The sequence below is a fragment of the Pinus tabuliformis genome, chromosome Q (assembly GCF_031772625.1).
Source record: "Pinus tabuliformis cultivar Carrire ecotype Pingquan chromosome Q, CPIR1, whole genome shotgun sequence".
NCBI lineage: Eukaryota > Viridiplantae > Streptophyta > Pinopsida > Pinales > Pinaceae > Pinus > Pinus tabuliformis.
In genome coordinates this window covers 20,666,765-20,686,821 of record NC_142296.1, presented here as the reverse complement: position 1 = coordinate 20,686,821, position 20,057 = coordinate 20,666,765, and the positions used below count along the sequence as shown (strand labels likewise).

The 20,057-nt window shown below is 40.0% G+C and overlaps 1 protein-coding gene across 4 annotated transcripts in view; it reads left to right on the top strand.

The window, feature by feature from the left end:
* Positions 1–20,057, top strand: part of LOC149218077 (Cyclophilin-like peptidyl-prolyl cis-trans isomerase family protein) — a 140,516-nt gene that overhangs the window by 27,107 nt on the left and 93,352 nt on the right. For 2 of the 4 annotated variants that reach the window (XM_089383802.1, XM_089383801.1), the window contains exon 2: positions 1,875–2,148. The exons of the other annotated variants lie outside the window; for them this stretch is intronic. In XM_089383802.1, the coding sequence (XP_089239928.1) occupies positions 2,128–2,148 (21 nt within the window). In that variant the 5' untranslated portion in view covers positions 1,875–2,127. The remainder of the gene's footprint in view (positions 1–1,874; positions 2,149–20,057) is intronic. 4 annotated transcript variants of the gene reach the window in all.

Below are 20,057 nucleotides of genomic sequence, written 5' to 3'. Positions count from 1 at the left end.
TGTTTGAGTGATGCGTACATTTTTAGGAGGGTCATGATAGAGGAGTTCGACAACCAATGTCACTAACATCAAGGTACATAGAGGGATTGGTGCTCTTGATTAAATACGAGTTCCATATCCTAATACATGACAAAATTCAATGGAAACATTGCAATCCCCCAATCTTGAAATCCTGAAAAACTGATAAGTCTGCTGGATTTTGAATGAAATCTAAAATTCTACTTTCTCCATATGAAATCCAATGAGGTCGGAACCACTCTCAAACATCGTGAGTCATTTCATGGTAATGTTAAGAATTTAAGTAAAAGGATGAAAATGAATATTAAGGAGAATGTCACTTTTACTTTAAGAATTTAACATTACCATGAATAGCGTATCAATACTAGGGCCTAGACTTGATCATTAAGCTGTCCCACTCAAAACTTATTTGTTTCTTTAAAAAAAAATTGCATTTCAAACATTACTACAAAAAAAAAATTGCAAAAAAGGAAAAACGCTCCCGAAATCACTCCTGAAAAGGCAGGGAGCGAATTTTTTTTGGGGAGCGCGCTCCCGACCTGCTCCCGAGTCGCTCCCGCTCGGAGCGCGGATTGGGAGCGGGAGCGGGGGCGGGGGGAGCGCTCCCCTGCAACATAGTTCGGAAACGAGGATATGCGTTTCAGGCAAATTCTCTAGGCGTTTAGCATGGTTCCCAAGGCAAAGTGCTCAAAATGGTCAAAAGGTCAACTTGGTCTGAGATTCTTCAATGTGATGAGAGGAGTTCATGCCACGTTTAAGTTTTCCATTCGGATGTGGCAGTGGCTAGGTACAACTTGGTCAAACTTGGTTAATAAGTCAAAACAGGTTTCCAAGTGGCAGAAGGGGGGGCAAAATTGGGTAGAATCATGCATGCATTATGTAAAAATGGTCACCATAATGACAAGAACAATGCCCACATGTTAGATTTTTAAGATTACTCAAGGCGTTATGAAACTTGCACAGGTGGCATATGACATGGCAGAGCATGTGATGATGTGGCATTGCTAAGCAGGATTTGGAGATTCCAAGAGAGACCCAGTTCAAAGCATGGTCGGTTTAGCTGAACCAAGGGGGGCCAGATCTGTTAGATAGTCAAGGGCGTTGGAGAAACAAGTTCAAGGTGGCCAAGTTGAGTTAGTAAAGGGAGAGGGAAAATTCTAACTTGTCGTGGACAAGTCAACTAGCTGTTAGAAGGTCTAACTAGCCATTGGAGCACTCATGGACCAAGTAGTTGGGCAATGAACCAAGAAAGTAGCTGTTTGAAGATGAAATATTCCTCCAAGGGACCAAGTCGAACTTTTTCAAGTGTAACTAGTGGAATGTTGAATTACTATCTTGTATTGTTTTCTTATTTTGACTATACTGGGCCATTAACAAAGGGGATTGTGGACCAAATTGGGAAATCTGACCTAAGTTGACCCCAGAGTGGGCAAATAAAAAAATGTAATGAAATATTTTATGAAAAATTACTAAGTGTCCAACTTGTGGATGACTAGTAAAATATTGTTTTGACTCTTGAGGAGTCCAACTAGCCGTTATCTAGTTGTTAGGAATTGTTCTATAAAAGGCCAACCTCTCCTCATCTAATAGTTGTTGTCATATGAGATTAATGCCATCACTTAAATAAAAGAGCTCAGTTTTTGCAAACCTTTGACCACGTTTCCTTATGTACATTGTGTGGGGTGGATCTTATTTGTATTTTTTTCTTGATCTTATTACTATTGTGAATTAATCTAATAATTTCAGTAATAAGTAAAATTACGCATCAGTTAACAAGTGGAGCCACTGAGGGGCTACTTAGTCATTTGGAGAGGGCGAACTAGGGGGAAACCTCACTTGGATTTCTTGTTTTGTAGGTGGAATCTGGGTCATTCCAAGTGACTAGACCATTTTGAAGGGGAGCTTCAATTCATGTAGGGGCTCATATTCATCACATTCAATCTGAAAACCAGAGATGCCACTCAAAAGGTGCTGCTCCTAGTTGGGTTTAAACATTTTTGAGGTTATTAAGTCAATTGTGGGGGCGGCTTATCGTAGAGACCAAACCCATTCCCTTGATTTATTGGCAAGGTCAACTTAAGAAGGTGCACATTTCACACCCTAGCAAGGATGAGGAAAGTTGGGCACAAGGTATTTGCTCAACAATCACTTATTTCTTTAAAAACTCAAAATTTTCTTTTAAGCATTACATTATGCATGATTTAGCTTGCTGATTTTTCATTAATCTTGTTTATTTAACAAACTTTACCTTGGGGAATTTGAATTAAATTGCTAGATTTAAGGATAAGATACAATAATTTATTTTGCACATTTTACACTTTTATATAGCTGATATTTTGCATATCTAAGTGTGTTTTGCTGGCCGTATCAGTGTAAATCTGCAACAAAACAAGAGATTTCCAACACTTTACAAATAAGTCATACTCAAGAAATCTCTTTAGTAACCCTATTGTTCCAAATATTGTCTTTTTTACCCATTTAGGGTGAATTTATGCAATTTCTAGCTATATTTTAAAGTTTATCTTTGGATCTGGAATTTTTGGGTAATTTGCCCAAGAGGTGTCAACCCATTTTATGGAAAAACAATTTCCAACTTGCTTTTTCAGCTGTCATAGGTTAGGGAAATGCCTCATAAGCCTCAAATTAAGTCTTCAAGCGTTCCCACCCTTAGACATAACATCTAGGAGTGCTATGGCACTTGTAGGGTGGCCAATTTGGGCTCTACAGGTTGCTTTCCTTGTGTTTTACGCACAATTTTACAATTTGATTTACAGGACAGCAAGTTGTTTTAACCCATAGTTTTTAAACCAATAGTCCAAACAAAGATCTAATTCCATATTTGGTTAGGATAAATTTTGTACACCAAAACAACCAGTGACACGATATACTTTCAGTGATTTGGTATCTATTAATCCACTATTTAGTTTTCTGTTGCGCAGTTATATTATAAACAACTAGATAGTTGTTTGGAAGTTAACATCTCCACCTCCAATTAATCCCATATAAAACACTGGTTTTGTTTGGGATAGTTGAGGTCGTATTTGGGACTGTTTCCTTGACCATTTAGGAGGTTGTTGTGTCTAAACAGTGGGGGTTTGGGTCGAGGTGATAGTGGGCTCCTGCTATGTGTATGCCCATCTAGCAGGCTTGCCAAGACCTTAGTGACGCTGCTAATTGGATAGGCGACAATACTTAGCTGGAGGAAGGTGAGTAGGCGAAGGTGGATTTTCATTCGCACTGTTATCATCTAAAGAGGAAACCAAAATAGGAACAAAAGTCGGTAGGAAAGCTGAAGATGGCTCACAGGTTGAAGATGGGATAAACATTGAGTTAAGCTCATAGGCTAAGATATTTTCATCAAGTTTAACATCTCTTCTAATAATTATTTCATTGGAATGAGGTCAAAGAAGTTTATAACCTTTTACATCTTCAAAATACCCACCAAAATTACACTTTCCACTTTTAGGCTGTAAGGATTTCCTTTTCTCATTAGGAATGTGTGAGCCCATGCCACACTACCAATTACACGGAAGTGGCTTATATATGGATTTATTTTTGTCCATGCTTCTTCTGGTGTTTTATTCTTTAAAGCTTTTGCAGGAGAGCGATTTACTATGTAATTTGCACAATTGGTTGCTTCTGCCTATGAAGACTGAAACCCTTAGCTTGGATCATACAATTGGCCATTTCTTTTGAAGTGTGATTCTTTCTCTCAGCAACACCATTTTGCTGTGGAGTATATGGACCAATATGTTGTATCTGAATACCCTAGGTAGTGCAGTAAGTTGTGAATTTGTTGTTAACATAGTCACCTTCATTATATGTTCTTAAGCTTTGTCGTTGATGTCCAAATTGTTTTTCTACAAGGGCTTTGCAAGCCAAAAAACACGTTAAAAACTTTACACTTAAAGAAGTAAATCCAAGTGTGTTTGGAGAAGTCATTAATAAGATAAGATAATTTTATTAATGTCCAATGAATGACCACAAAAGTAGGTCAATGGGACTGAGGGATACATCCAGTACAAGTATAATGTGGGAGTGCAAATGTAAATCTTAGAAAATGCCAAAGCTAAAATTAGGATAAAATGAAGTAAAGAAGGATACAACAATTGAACAACCTCAAGGACATGTATATAACCAGATCAAAGGTCCACGATGATGTAGAAGACTAAATGTATAAGTCTAGGGTTGGAGGTCGATGATGTCAAGAATGCCTGGGTTTAATAGCTGATGACGATGGGGGTGACAGTGATGCTAGCTCACTATAAAAGTCCTTTGGATCCAATGAGGTGTCTGTCTCGGGGGGTGTAAGAAGGAGGGATACTCCTAGCATCCAAGGCCAAAGGAAAGAAGCTCTGGATAAGTCTCTGGCTGTTCTGGTGGGGTTGGGGGGCACCTTGCTAAGGAACTTTATGGAACTAATCGCTCTGACGCTCTGGGTGTGAGTGAGATGATGTGCTGTTCTGTTGACACCTAATCATCAAGATTGGGTGAATGTAATGTAAATAAATAATAAAGAATATGAAGTCATCGGGAGATGAAGTGAACAGTCTCTCTCTCATGTATATAATAAAGACCAACCTGAAGGAATAAAATGAATTGATTTGGTGGAGTTACTGCCTGGCTTGACATGGTATCCGAGCAGGTCCTATTTTTAGTATTCCTGCCTTTGTAACTCCATTTTTTTGCCTATTTTCCTGTTTTGCCCGTATTTCAGAACTGACACCCCTGACCTGGTATTCTCTCTGGGCTCTCTGCCATAATAATTTTCTGCGCCCTCTTCTCTGGAACGCTTTTCATTATACCTTGTCTCACTAATGCGCGCTTGAGTGCTGCGTGAGGGAGTGCTGAGGCTGCGTTTGGCAGGTTGAGGTTCTAATCCCGCTGCTGTGGATAGTAAGGCACCGTGGCGAGCTTTGGATTGGTGCGCATCAGTTGCCTCCACGTTGGAACAAAGAACGCTGCTTCGATGAATGCGAGTTGAATGTGTTGAATTTGAAACCTGTGGCATGTTGAATTTGAAACCTGTGGTGCGGTGAATTTGAATGTGTTGAATGTGTTTAAGCGCTGTCTTACATTGAAACCTGCCCATACATTTAAGCGCTGTCTTCGCTTTTGAATGTCTTCGGATTATTATGTATGCGCTGTCCATTTACATTGAATATTTGCACTGTATTACATTTAACACTTAAACGCTGCTCCATACATACATTTACGCTCATACACTTGAGCTCCTGCCTTCAAAGTCTGTTGAAACGAGGAACGAGGAACGATGAAACCGATGCGCTGTCCATTGAATGTTTGTTACAGTATGCATTATTTTTGCGCTGTCCATATGTGTTGTTTAACACTGTGGTGAATGTTTGCGCTGTCTTACATTGCTGTCTTACATTTAACACTCAGAGCGCTGTCCATTAACAGTCAAAGTGCTGTCCATATGCATTGAAAATGCTAAATGCAGTCAAAAGGAGTTGCTAGATAACATTTTATGTTTGGATGAAAACATAAGCATGTTAATTCTTGTACAGTTTTGTAGTCTTGGGTATTGACATTTGCTATCCAGTCATATCAGAATTATATTTTTTCCCATTAAGAGTAAAATTTTGCAGCATAAGTCTTTGTTACAGTATGCATTCAATCATATCCATTGTGCAAATAGTTCTCACTGGCAAGGAGAACTATCTTGAGTGGTCCCGGATGATAAAACACACCCTCATTTTCAATGAGTTGTGGAAAGGAGTGTGCATTGGAGACAGAGACAAACAACCAGAACAACCTACCTTAGACAAAGAGCTCGCCATTTGGGAAAATAAGAACAGCAAAGCCTATGCATTAATTGCAGCATTTGTAAGTGAAGAGGTGAGTCGCCATATTACGCCATTTTCAACTGCTTTCGAAGCCTTACAAACACTGAAAGAACTCTATGACTCACATTCTGCACTTGAAGTTGTTCAACTCATGATTAAGCTCTTCACTCTTGAATTGCAAAATAATGATCCTCTTGCTCTTGCATTCGAGGTAAAGTCTATAATGCATGATATCCAAGCCACTAAAATTGATTTGGATATTCCTCTTATCGCTTTTCTCAAGGCACTTTATCCTACTTACTCCAATTATCTTGAGTCATTGCAAGCAAATGGAAATCTTAAAGACATTACCTTTGACCCTCTTGTGAAAAAATTTGCTGAAAGAGAGAAAGCTGTTGGAAAGAAGACAACCCCTGAAAAACTCCTGTTTGCAGGTTAAAGAAGGCCTATGGCTTAAAACAAGCCCCTAGAGCATGGTATGCCAAAATGAATGCTTATCTATTAAGACTTGGTTTCATTAAAAGTAATGTAGATCCAAACCTCTACATCAAGGTGGTAAAGAATGAACCTGTGATCATATTACTTTATGTTGATGACTTACTAATAATAGGTGTGGAACATCGCATTCATCAATGTAAGAAGGAACTAGCCAATGAATTTGATATGAAAGATCTTGGACTAATGCACTATTACCTAGGACTTGATGTTTGGTAGAAACTTGGCAAGTTTAATCTTGGTCAAGGAAGATATGTTATCAAGATTCTACAGAAGTTTCAGATGATGGATAGTAAATCGATGATAACACCTATGATCACCAATTTAAAGAAGCTAAGGAGTTTTGATTCAAGTTTTGTTGATCCAACATCTTACACTGACAACTGATAGGTTCTCTGATGTACCTCGTGAACAACCGACTGGATATTTGTTTTACAATAAATACACTTAGCTAGTTTCAGATGGGGTCTAGACATGATCATTGGATAGCAACTAAACACATCTTAAGATATCTCCATGGGACCATACATCATTGTTTGAGATATGTTGCAGGCAATAAGGTTAAGTTATTAGGCTACAAAGATTTCGATTGGGTAGGCAGTGATGCAGATGGAAAAGGTACTACAGGTGGTTGTTTTTGTTTGGGATCTGTTATGGTTTCATGGATGAGCAGAAAACAAGATTTGGTTGCGTTGAGTACTGCTGAAGTTGAATATATGGCAGCTAGTGAAGTTAGTCGTGAAGCAGTTTGGCTTCGGAAGTTGCTTATTGATTTGTTTGAAGGAGCTTTGGATTCGACCATCATATGTTGTGACAACCAAAGCTACATAAAACTAACAGAGAACCCGGTTTTCCATGCGAGGTTGAAGCACATTAATATCAAGTATCACTACATTCGAAACATGGTGCAAGATGGAGTCGTGAAGCTACAATACATCTCCACTGACGAACATGCAACAAAAATATTGACGAAGTCTATTCCTAATAGGAAGCTTGAGTATTTACGAGACAAGATTGGACTTGTGGATATCTCCTCCTTGGTTGAGAGGGAGTGAGGGTGGACACCATGTTCTCCATGTGTCACGTACTATGGCCAGGACTAATAGCCGTAAGCCTAGTGCATGAACACTGGTAGGGAGAACGATGGATTTTATAAGCATCAGGGACATACATTATTGAGTCATGTATTGTGATTGACTATGATTAGCATCCTAAGTTGGATACATAGACTTGGTAAAGAAAGGTTCAGAGGATGTACTTTTACTTGGATTAGGAAATGGTTCTGTAAGGTCATACCTTAGGAACACCCTAGTGGGGTATGTGCCTTGGGAGGTGGTGGTGTCCAAATTTATGCCTCCCAACATTGTGCTCTGATCTAGTGGAGAGATAGAGCATGTTAGTTAAGGCATTGCTATTTTGACAATGTTGGCTATGATGATGTAAATTATCATTGATGCTTATCAATCCATATCGTTTCTTATATGAATATTTCAACTTGAGAATATCTTGTTGTGTCATTATGAATACCTCCCTAGTTAAGAGGGAGTGTTGAAAAATGTAACTAGTGTCGGTCTTCATAATGTAACAAAATGTAATTTTTATCATTGATATATTTATTATATTCATTATTATTATTTTTTATTTTTGGTCAAAAGCATGTTCTTCATGCTTATAGAGTCAATTGAGTCAAAAAGAATTTATTAAGAGTCAAAAGAAATGTATTTGAGTCAAGTCCCATTTGGACTTTTTGTAAAGAAAAGAAAAATAATTTTATTTTTGAGTCAAAGAGTCAACACAAGACCAAGTTGACCCTCCTTGGACAAGTCGGCCTATGTGGCAGCCATTCAACCCTCTTGGACAATTATAAATACAAGACAACTCAACCTCTTGGGAATTCATTCATTCATCACACATCACATCGATTTCCGTGCAAAACAAGAAAAAGACAACCAAAATCAAAGGAGAGAGAAGATAGTCAAAGGAGAGAGAAGATGCGTTTTTTGCCATAGTTCTGCTCATATGTGTGAATTTTCTGAGGCTATTACAAGGCCAAAATGCGGCGTCTATTGCAGGACAAAAATTTTCTGTGATTTGACCAGATTTCAAGAGAGTTTGACCAGTGTTGACTTTGACTTGATTGGAGGAGACTTGGAGGAGGGTTGACTTGGATCTTTGTGGCAGTGTTGGTCTTGGTCTTAGGTATTGGATATCTCATTTTGATTTGATTCTATAAGAGAAGGATTGTTGGGTTTTCCTGTTGTGTGGTTTTGCCCTTGCTTGGAGCCTAATTTCTGATGTTCTTTGTCTCTTTGTGATCTTTATGCTTTGAAGTTTTGTATAATTACTTGATAAAGAGAACATAATATTAATAAGAAGACAGATAACATTCACAAGTAATTATCAAGTAATAGGAATCAAGCATTAAACTATCTAGCACTTAGTTTCTTAGCATCTAAAACATAGCCTCTCCAAGCAAAAATATCCCTCCTAAGACAATTTGCTCCATCAATCATTCATATCAACCAATAGAAAATGACAAGGCTAGTGAACACTCGCTCAAGAGGGAGGAGAGGAGTGTGTGTGATGATGAATGAGTGAAAGTGACTTCCCTCTATTTATATGTGGTGTAAATAAGTTACTTTTCACATATTTACAAAAAAAACCTGAAGAGTTTGATTGGAGCATTAAAGTAGGTCCAAAGGTCACAAGTCGACCTTATGATAGTTTTACAAAATGATAAAACATAAGAAATACATCATAAATTCTCCACACGTGAGAAGAAAAGGTTCTCCAACATAACTCCATCTTCCAAAAATGAGCATCTCCATCAGACAAGTGAAAAAATAAGCCCAATATTGCTCCTCACTCCAAGGGACATCTTCAAAGTGCATGGGTACATCTCCAAGTAACATCTTTTCCACCATGATATCATCATCAAGTAGGCTCATGTCACCATCCTAAGGCATGCATGGTGATGTGGCAACCTTAGGATCATGTGTTGGCATCAAAACAAGGTGTGATAGCCCTCTCAAAGCATCTCAAGTGGTCTCCATCATTGTATGGGCTCTGGAACAGGTAGCATCTCAAGTGGTCTCCATCATTGTATGGGCTCTGGAACACGGTAACGTGCATGAAACAAGTACAAGGCCAACCTGGGCATCCTGCGTGAATATGGGAGGATCATTAATCAAGCCAACACCTTGGCTTCTTGGCTCATCGTTTCAGCATATGGAGGTGTAGCAAGGGGCATACAACCATGTGAAGGCTCCTTGAAGCCCAGTGCTCATCTCAGGAGGGGCAACATTGGGACTGCAATGTTATATGTGCGCTCTCAAAGTTGGTCTAGATGTCTTCTGTATGGCGCTGGAGAGGTGTCAAGCCATGCCTCAAGGGATCCCTACTGCATGCATGATGAACCACTTGAAAGATGCCCTCAAGGTCAATTGAGGTCAACATCATTGAGGACAAAAACCATTAAAGTGTTGTTACCCACCAAAAGTGGGTGACCCCTACGAGAAGATTTTCTCCTATTCCCCTCTTCCAGCCGGTAGCCCACAACCCCTGAGAGCTACTTTGTCGCTGATGTGACGTGCCATTCATATCTCGACCACTTGCATCAGTCATATGTTTTCTTGCTCATTTGTTGAGAGTACATGTTGGAAGGTGGGTTTCTGATCAAAAGGTACTTTATTAATTATGCAATCAGGTGCTTATGCTTGTTTATATTTGGGCATTTTGACATGAAGCATGGGGTAAATTTGAAGAAATAAGGGTCTTGGTCATATTCTTGTTCCCTCACCTTAAATGGGGGAGTTAATTTTCAATCCTAGTCCCGTGGGACCTCCCCTAATGGCCCATGGCTTTAGGAAGGGGGACTACCTGGGAAGCCATGATTGAGTTAGTGTAGCCCCATCTACCCTATTCCATACTTACCACTTTCCATCTTACATTATGGGCCCTTATCTTGCCTCCCTTCTTCAGGTCAACTGACAATTGGTTCATTGAGATTTGGCATCCATACATCCTCATACCTTGGGTAGGGCCTAGAAATGCACCCTATGAGGTTGATGCAACTAAAAGAAAAAGAAAGAGCATATGGTTGCCACAAGAAAAATAAAAGAAAAAACAAAATGCAAAGGATGGTTGGGACTTATAAATTAGCACGTGGGCAAAAGCCAAGCAGGAGCTCTACCTCTCTCATATGGCCATTACTCGGTTCCTGGGCCAATGTTGCCCTATCTCCTGGAAGACAAGGAAGCCTTGCATGTCCCAACCCTTGATGGGTGATGAAATGCTCCATCCTAAAGGGGGTAATAACTACTATACTTCATACAAAGCAAGCTCTCATTCCTCGAGCTACGAGCAGTAATACAAGGAAAGATCAAGAGAAACTAAAAGGCAATATAGGGGGGTGGAAAAACAAAGGCTGAGATAACTTATGTGTCCACGATTGCTTGCTCCTCACATCTATACACCAAGGATGGTGTATTCCATCATAGCTAGTCCCTTTGACCATGGCACTTGGTTATGGAGTCCTTTCCCTCCATTCCATCATTATTCACATGGCACCTATCGATTGAAGGGTGGACCAAGGACATGTCACTTCCCTTTGGGGGTTGAGAACACCTAATAGGGTCATCTATTAACCACTGCTACCTAAGGAGGCAACAACATTGCATTACTAAGGCCCCAATTTTGGAAGAGAAGCCCCATATGAAGTGCTATTTTCCCCATTTCTTTCAAGCTTGGTTCACTTAGATGCAATAATGATAAATGTGCCCGATGATGAAAGTTGTAGCATTGAATATTGTGTGTAATTGGCAGGTGGTTCCATCTATAGGTCTGGGCAACTTAATTGGGGTCCAGGTCGTCCAAAGGAACATATTGACACCCACAAGTGATGCGTTGAGACTCGGCAGCCATGGGACTCCAGAAAGTTGTACAACCTCATTCATAGCCATGGGCACCTTCTGCACCCACAATGATCTTGCATTTGCTGTATTATTCATGGGATGATGCACCTGGACCAGTTTTCCCCCAGTCGGCTTAATAGTATATACATTGTGTGGCAGTTGATCTAGCTCCCAGATGAGGTTTGTCTAATGCCTTGAGGCATGTGAGGGCTAGCACAATTTTAAGTGCCCTCAACATTGGAGCAGAGACAAAGATTTAATCACTTGGAGACCCATGAGACCCAGTTTACTGCCCCAAACCCACATTTGGGGTCCACAGGAAGATTTGCATCGAGATACAGGGGCCAACCCCTAGATCTTAATTTTAGAGGCCTACTACACTTGTCATGGCACCAAAAGGCCTTAATGTTACCCCTAGAAGCCCATGCAAGCATGGTGTCAAAATTTTGGCTAAAATTTGTGGAGATAAAATTGAATTTGCAAAAGTTACTAGGCCGGCTTGTGACCTAGGCCATTATTTGCACATTATTTTATGATTAGAGGGGCTTGTAGGCTAAGATAGGATATGATAGAGTACATATATATGAGAGATCACTCATTTGATCTCTCATCATCATCACACTTGGGATTTCAGCGTTATAGAAGAATTCGCACTTGCTCTTTTGTGGAGGATTTGGATCTAATGGATGCATTTTGACATTTTGGGCTTATTCTTGGATATTTCTTGGAGTTATTCTTTGGAAATGAAAGGAATTCTTGCATGTTGTCTTGTAAGTGCCTTTAATTGTTGAATATCTATTTTTCTATGTCTAATGTATGGAATCATTGATTCTAGGTCATGGTAAAATTGTGCCCTAGTTAGTTGAAAATTAATTGAATTGCTATCTAGACGAATATTGTATACATTACTCATGTATAACATGTAATGAATAGTCCTAGTGATGAACTCATTGTAGCTCTCTGATAAAAATCCATTTTTCATGGAGTGCGTAAATGCTTGAAAATTGCTTGCTTGGGCATCAAAATTTGGCCTTATTGAAAAGAAGTTTAACTAACCTAAATCATCCTAGACTCCATAATTCCAAGGAACAAGGCACTAGTCCAACTTGTTGTTGATCAATCTCATCCTTTATCTCTCTTAATTTCAGTCCTTTCAAGACTAGAAGGAATCTAGGGCTTGACGTGAATTTCTAAGGAGAGAATATTTTGGTGGTTGGAGAGCCTAAACATAAAGTGGGTAGGGTTTGCCACAAAATCTGTCAATTTGGTGGGCATCTGCTTCATTTTCATCCATAAATTCTCTTTCCCTAGGTGTTTGCCCTAAGAGGGAAACCCTAGTTTTTCTTCCCTCAACTTAAGGGCCTTCTTGAAGGTTTCATGAGCCTTGGCTTCGCTAAGCTACACTTCAAGAAATATTTTCTCCTTGCCTTGACCTTGAGTTGCTCCAACACTTTTCAAATCGATCAAACCCTAGGTCTTGAGCCCTTGTTTCTAGCATTCTTCATAGAAAGCTAATTGATTCCTTGTGAGGCCTTGAACCAAAATTGTTTTTCTTGAAGACCTCTTAGGAAGATCATTTGATACTTAAACTCTAGAATACCTATCATAAGTGATCTCTTTCCTACTGGGACTCCTCCCATCGGTGAAAGTTCGTAAAGCTTTGGCTGTGGTGACAGTGGGCCACTACCACATTATTGCTTATAGGTCTAGTTTATACCTTGTAGGGTTTCCCTGTCCAAGGCCTGCTAGGTTTTGCGACAACATGTATCATAGTGGAGGGGGGTAGAGCTCATGCTAAGATTTTTCCCACGTACTTATTATGTCCCAACCATTTTTTGCATTTTTCATTTTCTTTATATGTAGCTTCAATTGCTTCTAATTTTCTTTCAATTGTAGGAATTTACAGGGTAAGTTCCTCAGAAAGAATACCAAAAGGACACCGCTCACAACCAGATCTCAAATCAATACACCAGTATTTTTGACGTGGTTAAAACCCTCAAAGTGCAAGGAGGGAAACAGTCCACGGCCTGTCCCAACGTGGGTACTACAGGCAATTTATTAATCAAAGAATGAAAATTTACATAAGCTTCTCTCATGCACGGATTTTCCAAACAATGACCCTCCATGCGCTTTAAATAGAACTCATGGACCAATCGGGTGTCAAGCCACGGATCAAGTGTCGGTAATATCGAGGTGAGAGTGAACCGTCGGATCACTACATATCGTGACCGTCGGATTGTAAGTTACAAAATGTACAACGGTAAAGAAACACACTTTACCTAACTCTAACCTAACTCTATACTAGACCAAGTTGAACTTAACTATATCCTATGTGTCGGAATATCCTAACATCCCCCCTTAAGAACAACTTGGGATAGGATTGAAGGATTTACAAATATGACACAATAGGAGAAGGAAGGAGGCACTAGAGCCTATCCCCCCTTAGTGACAACTTCCTGAACTCCAAGCATATATCGAAGTTTAGTGAACTTCGCCTCTGTGAGAGCCTTTGTGAAGATGTTTGCAACCTGATCATCTGTTGGACAATATTGCACTTCAAGAACATGGTCATGAATGAGCTTTCTGATGAAGTGCATGTGTAGTTCAATGTGTTTGCTGCGTTGATGCTGGACTGGATCTTTGCATAGCTGAATGGCACTTTGATTATCACACCAAAGTGTGGTTGGATGCTGCTGCTCAAAGCCAAACTCTGATAGGATTTGACGAAGCCACAAGGCTTCCTTACTAGCTTCCACGGCACCACGATACTCTGCTTCTGCTGACGAAAGAGAAATGGCAGCCTGTTTCTTACAAGCCCATGTAATAGGTCCTGAACCAAGAGTGAAGACATAACCGGCAGTAGACTTCCGATCATCAGGGTCACCAGCCCAATCAGAATCAGTGAAACCAACTAACAGAGGAGCTGCTTTGGCACTGTAATGAATCCCAAACTGTACTGTACCTCGAACATAACGAAGTATTCTTTTAGCTGCTTTCCAATGACTTTCACGGGGGTTTTGCATAAAACGAGCAACAAGGCCAACATCAAAGGAAAGATCAGGACGAGTATGGGTTAAATACAAGAGTTTTCCGACAAGTTGACGATATAAGGTAGCATCAACTTCAGGAGAAGTACAAGAGACTGAAAGTTTGACTCCAGACTGAAAGGGAGAAGGGGCTGGCTTACAGTCTTCCATGTGAAAATGACGAAGAATATCACAAGCATACTTGGACTGGGAAAGGAAAATACCCTCTTGGGATTGCAGGACTTGAAGACCGAGAAAATAGTGTAAGTGTCCTAAGTCTGTCATTTCAAATTTCTTTTTAAGGCTGGACTTCACATGGTTTATAAGGTTGGGATCACTACCAGTAAAAATAAGATCATCAACATAAAGAACAAGGATGATAAGAGAGTTGCCCACTTTCTTGGTGTAGACAGTATTGTCAGAATGACACCTAGAAAAGCCAGATTCTAAAAGAAAGCTATCCATTTTGGCATACCAAGCCCGAGGAGCTTGCTTGAGGCCATAAAGGGATTTCTTAAGTCGACAAACAAGGCTGGAGTCTGTTTGTATGAAGCCAATGGGTTGTTCCATATAGATTTCTTCCTGCAAGTCCCCATGCAAGAAGGCAGATTTAACATCCATCTGATGGACTTCCCATTTTAAAGAGGCAGCAAGGGAAAGAACAAGGCGGATAGAGTTCATTTTGGCAACAGGGGAGAAGGTTTCAGTGTAGTCAATGCCTTCAACCTGTGAAAAGCCCTTAGCAACGAGACGAGCTTTATGTTTATCAATTTTCCCATCTGGTCCATACTTGGTTCTGTAAACCCATTTACATCTAACAAGTTTGCGTCCCTTTGGTAGAGGAACAAGATCCCATGTATCATTTGTCATCAATGAATGATATTCTTCATTCATAGCTGCTTCCCAATGTGGATGGCCTGAAGCTTCTGCAAAAGTGTCAGGATCATGATTTACTGGAGCTTGAGCCAGTAAAGAAGAGGCTCTTTCAAACTGAGAACGTGTACGTCGCTGATCTGTAGGATCACCAGCAAGATCACCTGCTGCATCCCGAGTAGCACGAACCCATCTTGGAAGTTGAGGATCCTGAGAAGGTGGGGGAGGATTATCATCCTCGCTTTCATCATCTGAAGAAGAAATGTTTTCAAAAGTAGAAGAGATAGGAAGAGGTGGCACATCTGCCGGACTAGGCTCGCAGGCCGATTTATTTTCATCAAATTTTACATCTCTTCTAATGATAACATTTTTGGACTTAAATGGAATAAGTCTATAACCTTTTACATCTTCAGAATATCCAACAAAAGTACATTTCTCACTCTTAGGTTCTAAAGCTTTATGCTTTTCATCTGGAATATGGGTCCATGCTTCACTTCCAAACACACGAAAGTGACTTACATCTGGTTTAATGGAACTCCAAGCTTCTTCTGGAGTGATATTCTCTAGAACCTTAGTAGGAGTGCGATTGATTATATAATTTGGACAATTAATTGCTTCGGCCCAAAAACTAAGACTGAGTCCTTTAGATTGTATCATACAATTAGCCATTTCCTTTAAGGTGCGATTTTTCCTTTCAGCTACACCATTTTGTTGTGGAGTGTATGGAACAGTATGTTGCATTTGAATTCCATTTTCGGTGCAAAAGTTGATGAATGTGTTTTTAACATATTCTCCACCATTATCAGTTCTTAGCTTAAGAATTTGATGTCCAGATTGTTTTTCAACAAAGGCTTTGAAGGCCAAAAAAGTGTTAAATACTTCGCTCTTGAGTTTTAAGAAGTATACCCAAATGCGTCTGGAGAAATCATCAATGAAAGTTAAGAAGTACTTGCAGCCAGAGAATGAAGCAACAGGAAGAGGACCACATAAATCACTGTGCACAAGCTGTAAAGGGGCTGAGGCGTGCCAAGAGGCACGTTTGTCAAAACTGTCCCGATGATGTTTTCCGAGTACACATCCGGAACAAACACCATCTCTGCAAGATACCATAGGAAGACCTGTCACCATATTTTCTTTACATAGATGCTGAAAGGAGCGATAGTTTAAGTGACCAAATCGCTCATGCCAAAGTTTGCTCACTTCATCATTATGAGCAACAAATACTGAGGGAAGATTTGATGACCCAAAGTTGTGAAACTTATACAACCTTTTGGAATCATCAGCAAGACCAGTAGCTAGAATCTGTTTAGGATCTTTTAGATCCTTGATTACAACATCATGAGGTGAAAATTCAACAATTTTACCTTCACCTGAATGAGTTATCTGATAGACAGATAGAAGGTTGCAGGATAAGGTTGGAACACATAATACATCATTAAACTGACCATTGTCTAGATGAACAGTTCCAGTCCCTACAACATTAAGAGATCTATCATCACCAATATATATATTTTTGGTGTTACAATCATTTAAAGAAGAAAACATGGCTTGGTTTTTGGCCATGTGACAAGAGGCTCCAGAATCAATGAGCCACTCATGAGAATGAGAAGAAGAAGAAGATACATTTAATGCATAACCAGACTGAGATGATTGACAATGACATGCAAAAAGAGCCATTCCGGAAGTTGAAGTTGAAGTAGGCTCCATGGATGTTATGTTTCTTCATTGCGGCTTCCAAGGCTTCCATCTTCTTAAAGCATTTAGATTCTAAGTGGCCATCTCGATTACAAAAGTTACAATGTCTATCAGTCTTCTTCCATTTGTTTTTATTGGTCTTATCATTTTGCTGAAATGATCTTTCATTTTGAGGCTGAGATGGTTTAGGACCATTCTTTTGAGGATATGACTTCTTAGGATTCTTTGAATTTGGTTGCTGCTGGGTGGCTAACGCTTTCGTGGAAGAGTTTCCAAGATTAAGAAGACCAAGGTGTAAGAGTTTTTCTTGTTCTCTTATTAAGGAATCACAAAAGGAGTCAAAGGAAGAGGCCTTGTAGTCTTGTCCTTGACAAATGAAAGCTTCCCTTGTAGAATGGAAAGTGGAAACAAATACAGAGTAGGCTGGTCCCAACTTAGTAAGGATGGAATAAATAAGGTTACCATCTTCTTTCTTAACTTTAACACCTTCCAAGAGATATCTAAGGGTCTTGAATTTGGACAAGAAATCTTCAATGCAAGAAAAATTATTAGGATCCAAAGTAAGCAGCTCATTTTCAAGTTGATGGGCTCTAATTTCATTTTTAATCCCAAAAACTTTAGCAAGTTTTTCTAATGCTTCATGAGGAGTCTCAAGTTCTGCAATGTGGAAACTAAGATCAGGAGAAATAGACATCCCTATCAAACCACGTGCTTGATCTTGTCTATTTTCCCATTTTGCCGCCTTGTCTTCATCTTTTGGTTTCTTCTCTTGGTCTGTGGCTATTCTGAAGAGACCTTTACTTCTAAGTAAATCTTCCATGTAGGCTACCCATTGGAAGTAGTTAGTGCTGTCAAGAATGACTTGGCATGGACTTTCCATTTTTAAAAAAACTGAAGTTGAAGATGCTGAAAGTAAGTGTTCCAATGGATAGATCTCGAAAAAATAGGCGGTTTTAAAAAAAACGGCTCTGAAAAAGGCTTCCGGATGAAGAAGTTATGGCTTTTTGAAAAAAAATTGTTGACGTTGCCGGCAAAGTGCGCGAATGAAAAAAAAATCCGCCCCCACAAAATGGAGACTTGAACCCAAGACCTCTACTCTCTTAAAATAGCTTTGAACCAATTGATCTATACAAAAAATTTGAGAGAGAGAGAGAGAGAGGGGGGGGGCCTTGGTTTGTGTGCTTGCCTTGAGAAAGCTCTTTTTCCCTACAAAACACAAAACACAAAACCCAACACGAATATGCAAAGAAAAACGAACCTTGCGGCTCGAAGTTAGCTTTAGCAAAAAAACTAGAAATTTAAAAAAAATATCTCAAAGTTAGCTTTAGCCGAAGAACTAAATATTTTTCTCAATGTTTCTGATTTTCCGAGATCACACTAAGGTGCAGGGAAAAGAGCATACGCATGAGAAAAATCCTTCCTTTCTGTTTCTGATTTGCCCAGATCGCACAGAGTCGCAGGGCAAAGAGCATACGCAAAAATGAAAGGTATAGATCCGATAAATAAAAAAGGCTAAATAAACTGAGACCGAAATAGGCAGAGAGAAAATAACAGTAAACTGCAAAAAAACACTGTATACCTCCCGATCTGAAAAATGACGCAGCTAGGGCTACCGGAAACCTTTTCGCGTGAAACGAAAGGGGTTCCTCACTGGAACAGATGCTCCGAACGCAACAGAGCAGTCCTCTCGGCCCGAAAGCAGTCAGAAACAACAGATCTAGGAAATGACAGCCGCATGCAGTTCTACCGGCTTCAGATTTGGATCACCAACGGACGTGGCCCTCAAATAGCTCTGAAACCATGTAGGAATTTACAGGGTAAGTTCCTCAGAAAGAATACCAAAAGGACACCGCTCACAACCGGATCTCAAATCAATACACCAGTATTTTTGACGTGGTTAAAACCCTCAAAGTGCAAGGAGGGAAACAGTCCACGGCCTGTCCCAACGTGGGTACCACAGGCAATTTATTAATCAAAGAATGAAAATTTACATAAGCTTCTCTCATGCACGGATTTTCCGAACAATGACCCTCCATGCGCTTTAAATAGAACTCATGGACCAATCGGGTGTCAAGCCACGGATCAAGTGTCGGTAATACCGAGGTGAGAGTGAACCGTCGGATCACTACATATCGTGACCATCGGATTGTAAGTTACAAAATGTACAACGGTAAAGAAACACACTTTACCTAACTCTAACCTAACTCTATACTAGACCAAGTTGAACTTAACTATATCCTATGTGTCGGAATATCCTAACATCAATTGCATCAACCTCTTAGGGAAAATTTTCGGGCTCTGACTCAGAGATGAGGATATAGAGTGCCAATCCCAATGACCAATGAAAATCAACTCAAATAATGGAGGTGGATGATAAGGAAAACATGGAAGGGGGCAAGTATGGATTACCTTGGGCACACTATATCATGTAGTGCCTCCTATTAGTGCCCCTCTTGAAGGAAGGACCTCATGGGAGATCACATTGGACTAGGGGCAAAGGATAACCTCCCAGGTGAAGCATGGGAACAAGGGTACAATCAAGAGTGGTCAATCATCCAACTTGGCCTGTGATCCATATTAGCATGCCCCAAACATTAAATGAAAGCACATGATTACATAAATGGTTAGTGTACTTTCTGATAAGTGACCCACCTTCCTTCAAGAAGTATGCCAGATGGAGGGCAGCACTAACTGGAGTGTAGGTGGAGAGCTCTGAAGTAAAGCTATCTGTAGATCATCATAGGGCTGCTGGCTGTTTGGTTGACCAATGGGGGATTTTTTTTTTCTCCTAGGGCTTACCCACTTTTGGTGGGTAATGGGCACCTCGAGACTATGATTTTAATAATCAGAATATGCGAGAGCACCGTTGAGTGGCTGGGAGTAGAAATGTTTCTGGATTTAAGACCTCTGTGGTTTATTTCTTCTGACTTAGTTACCGGAGAATCCACAGTAAGAACCATTTTCTGCCAATGTTTCAAATCCCAGTTTGGATTTGAAACGCTGGCAGAAAATGGTTCTTACTGTGGATTCTCCGGTAACTAAGTCAGAAGTAGAAATGTTGTCGAACTGTTGTAGGATTACCATGCAATGAATTCTGTTGTGGGGCCAGGTTGAAGTTGGATCCCTTGGACAAGGACAAATCAACAAGGCTGTGAATGGTGCCTTGGAGTGGTTGGACCACACTAAATTGGTGGTGTTGGAGGACGAGGAGGAGTTGTGAAGGAATCTAG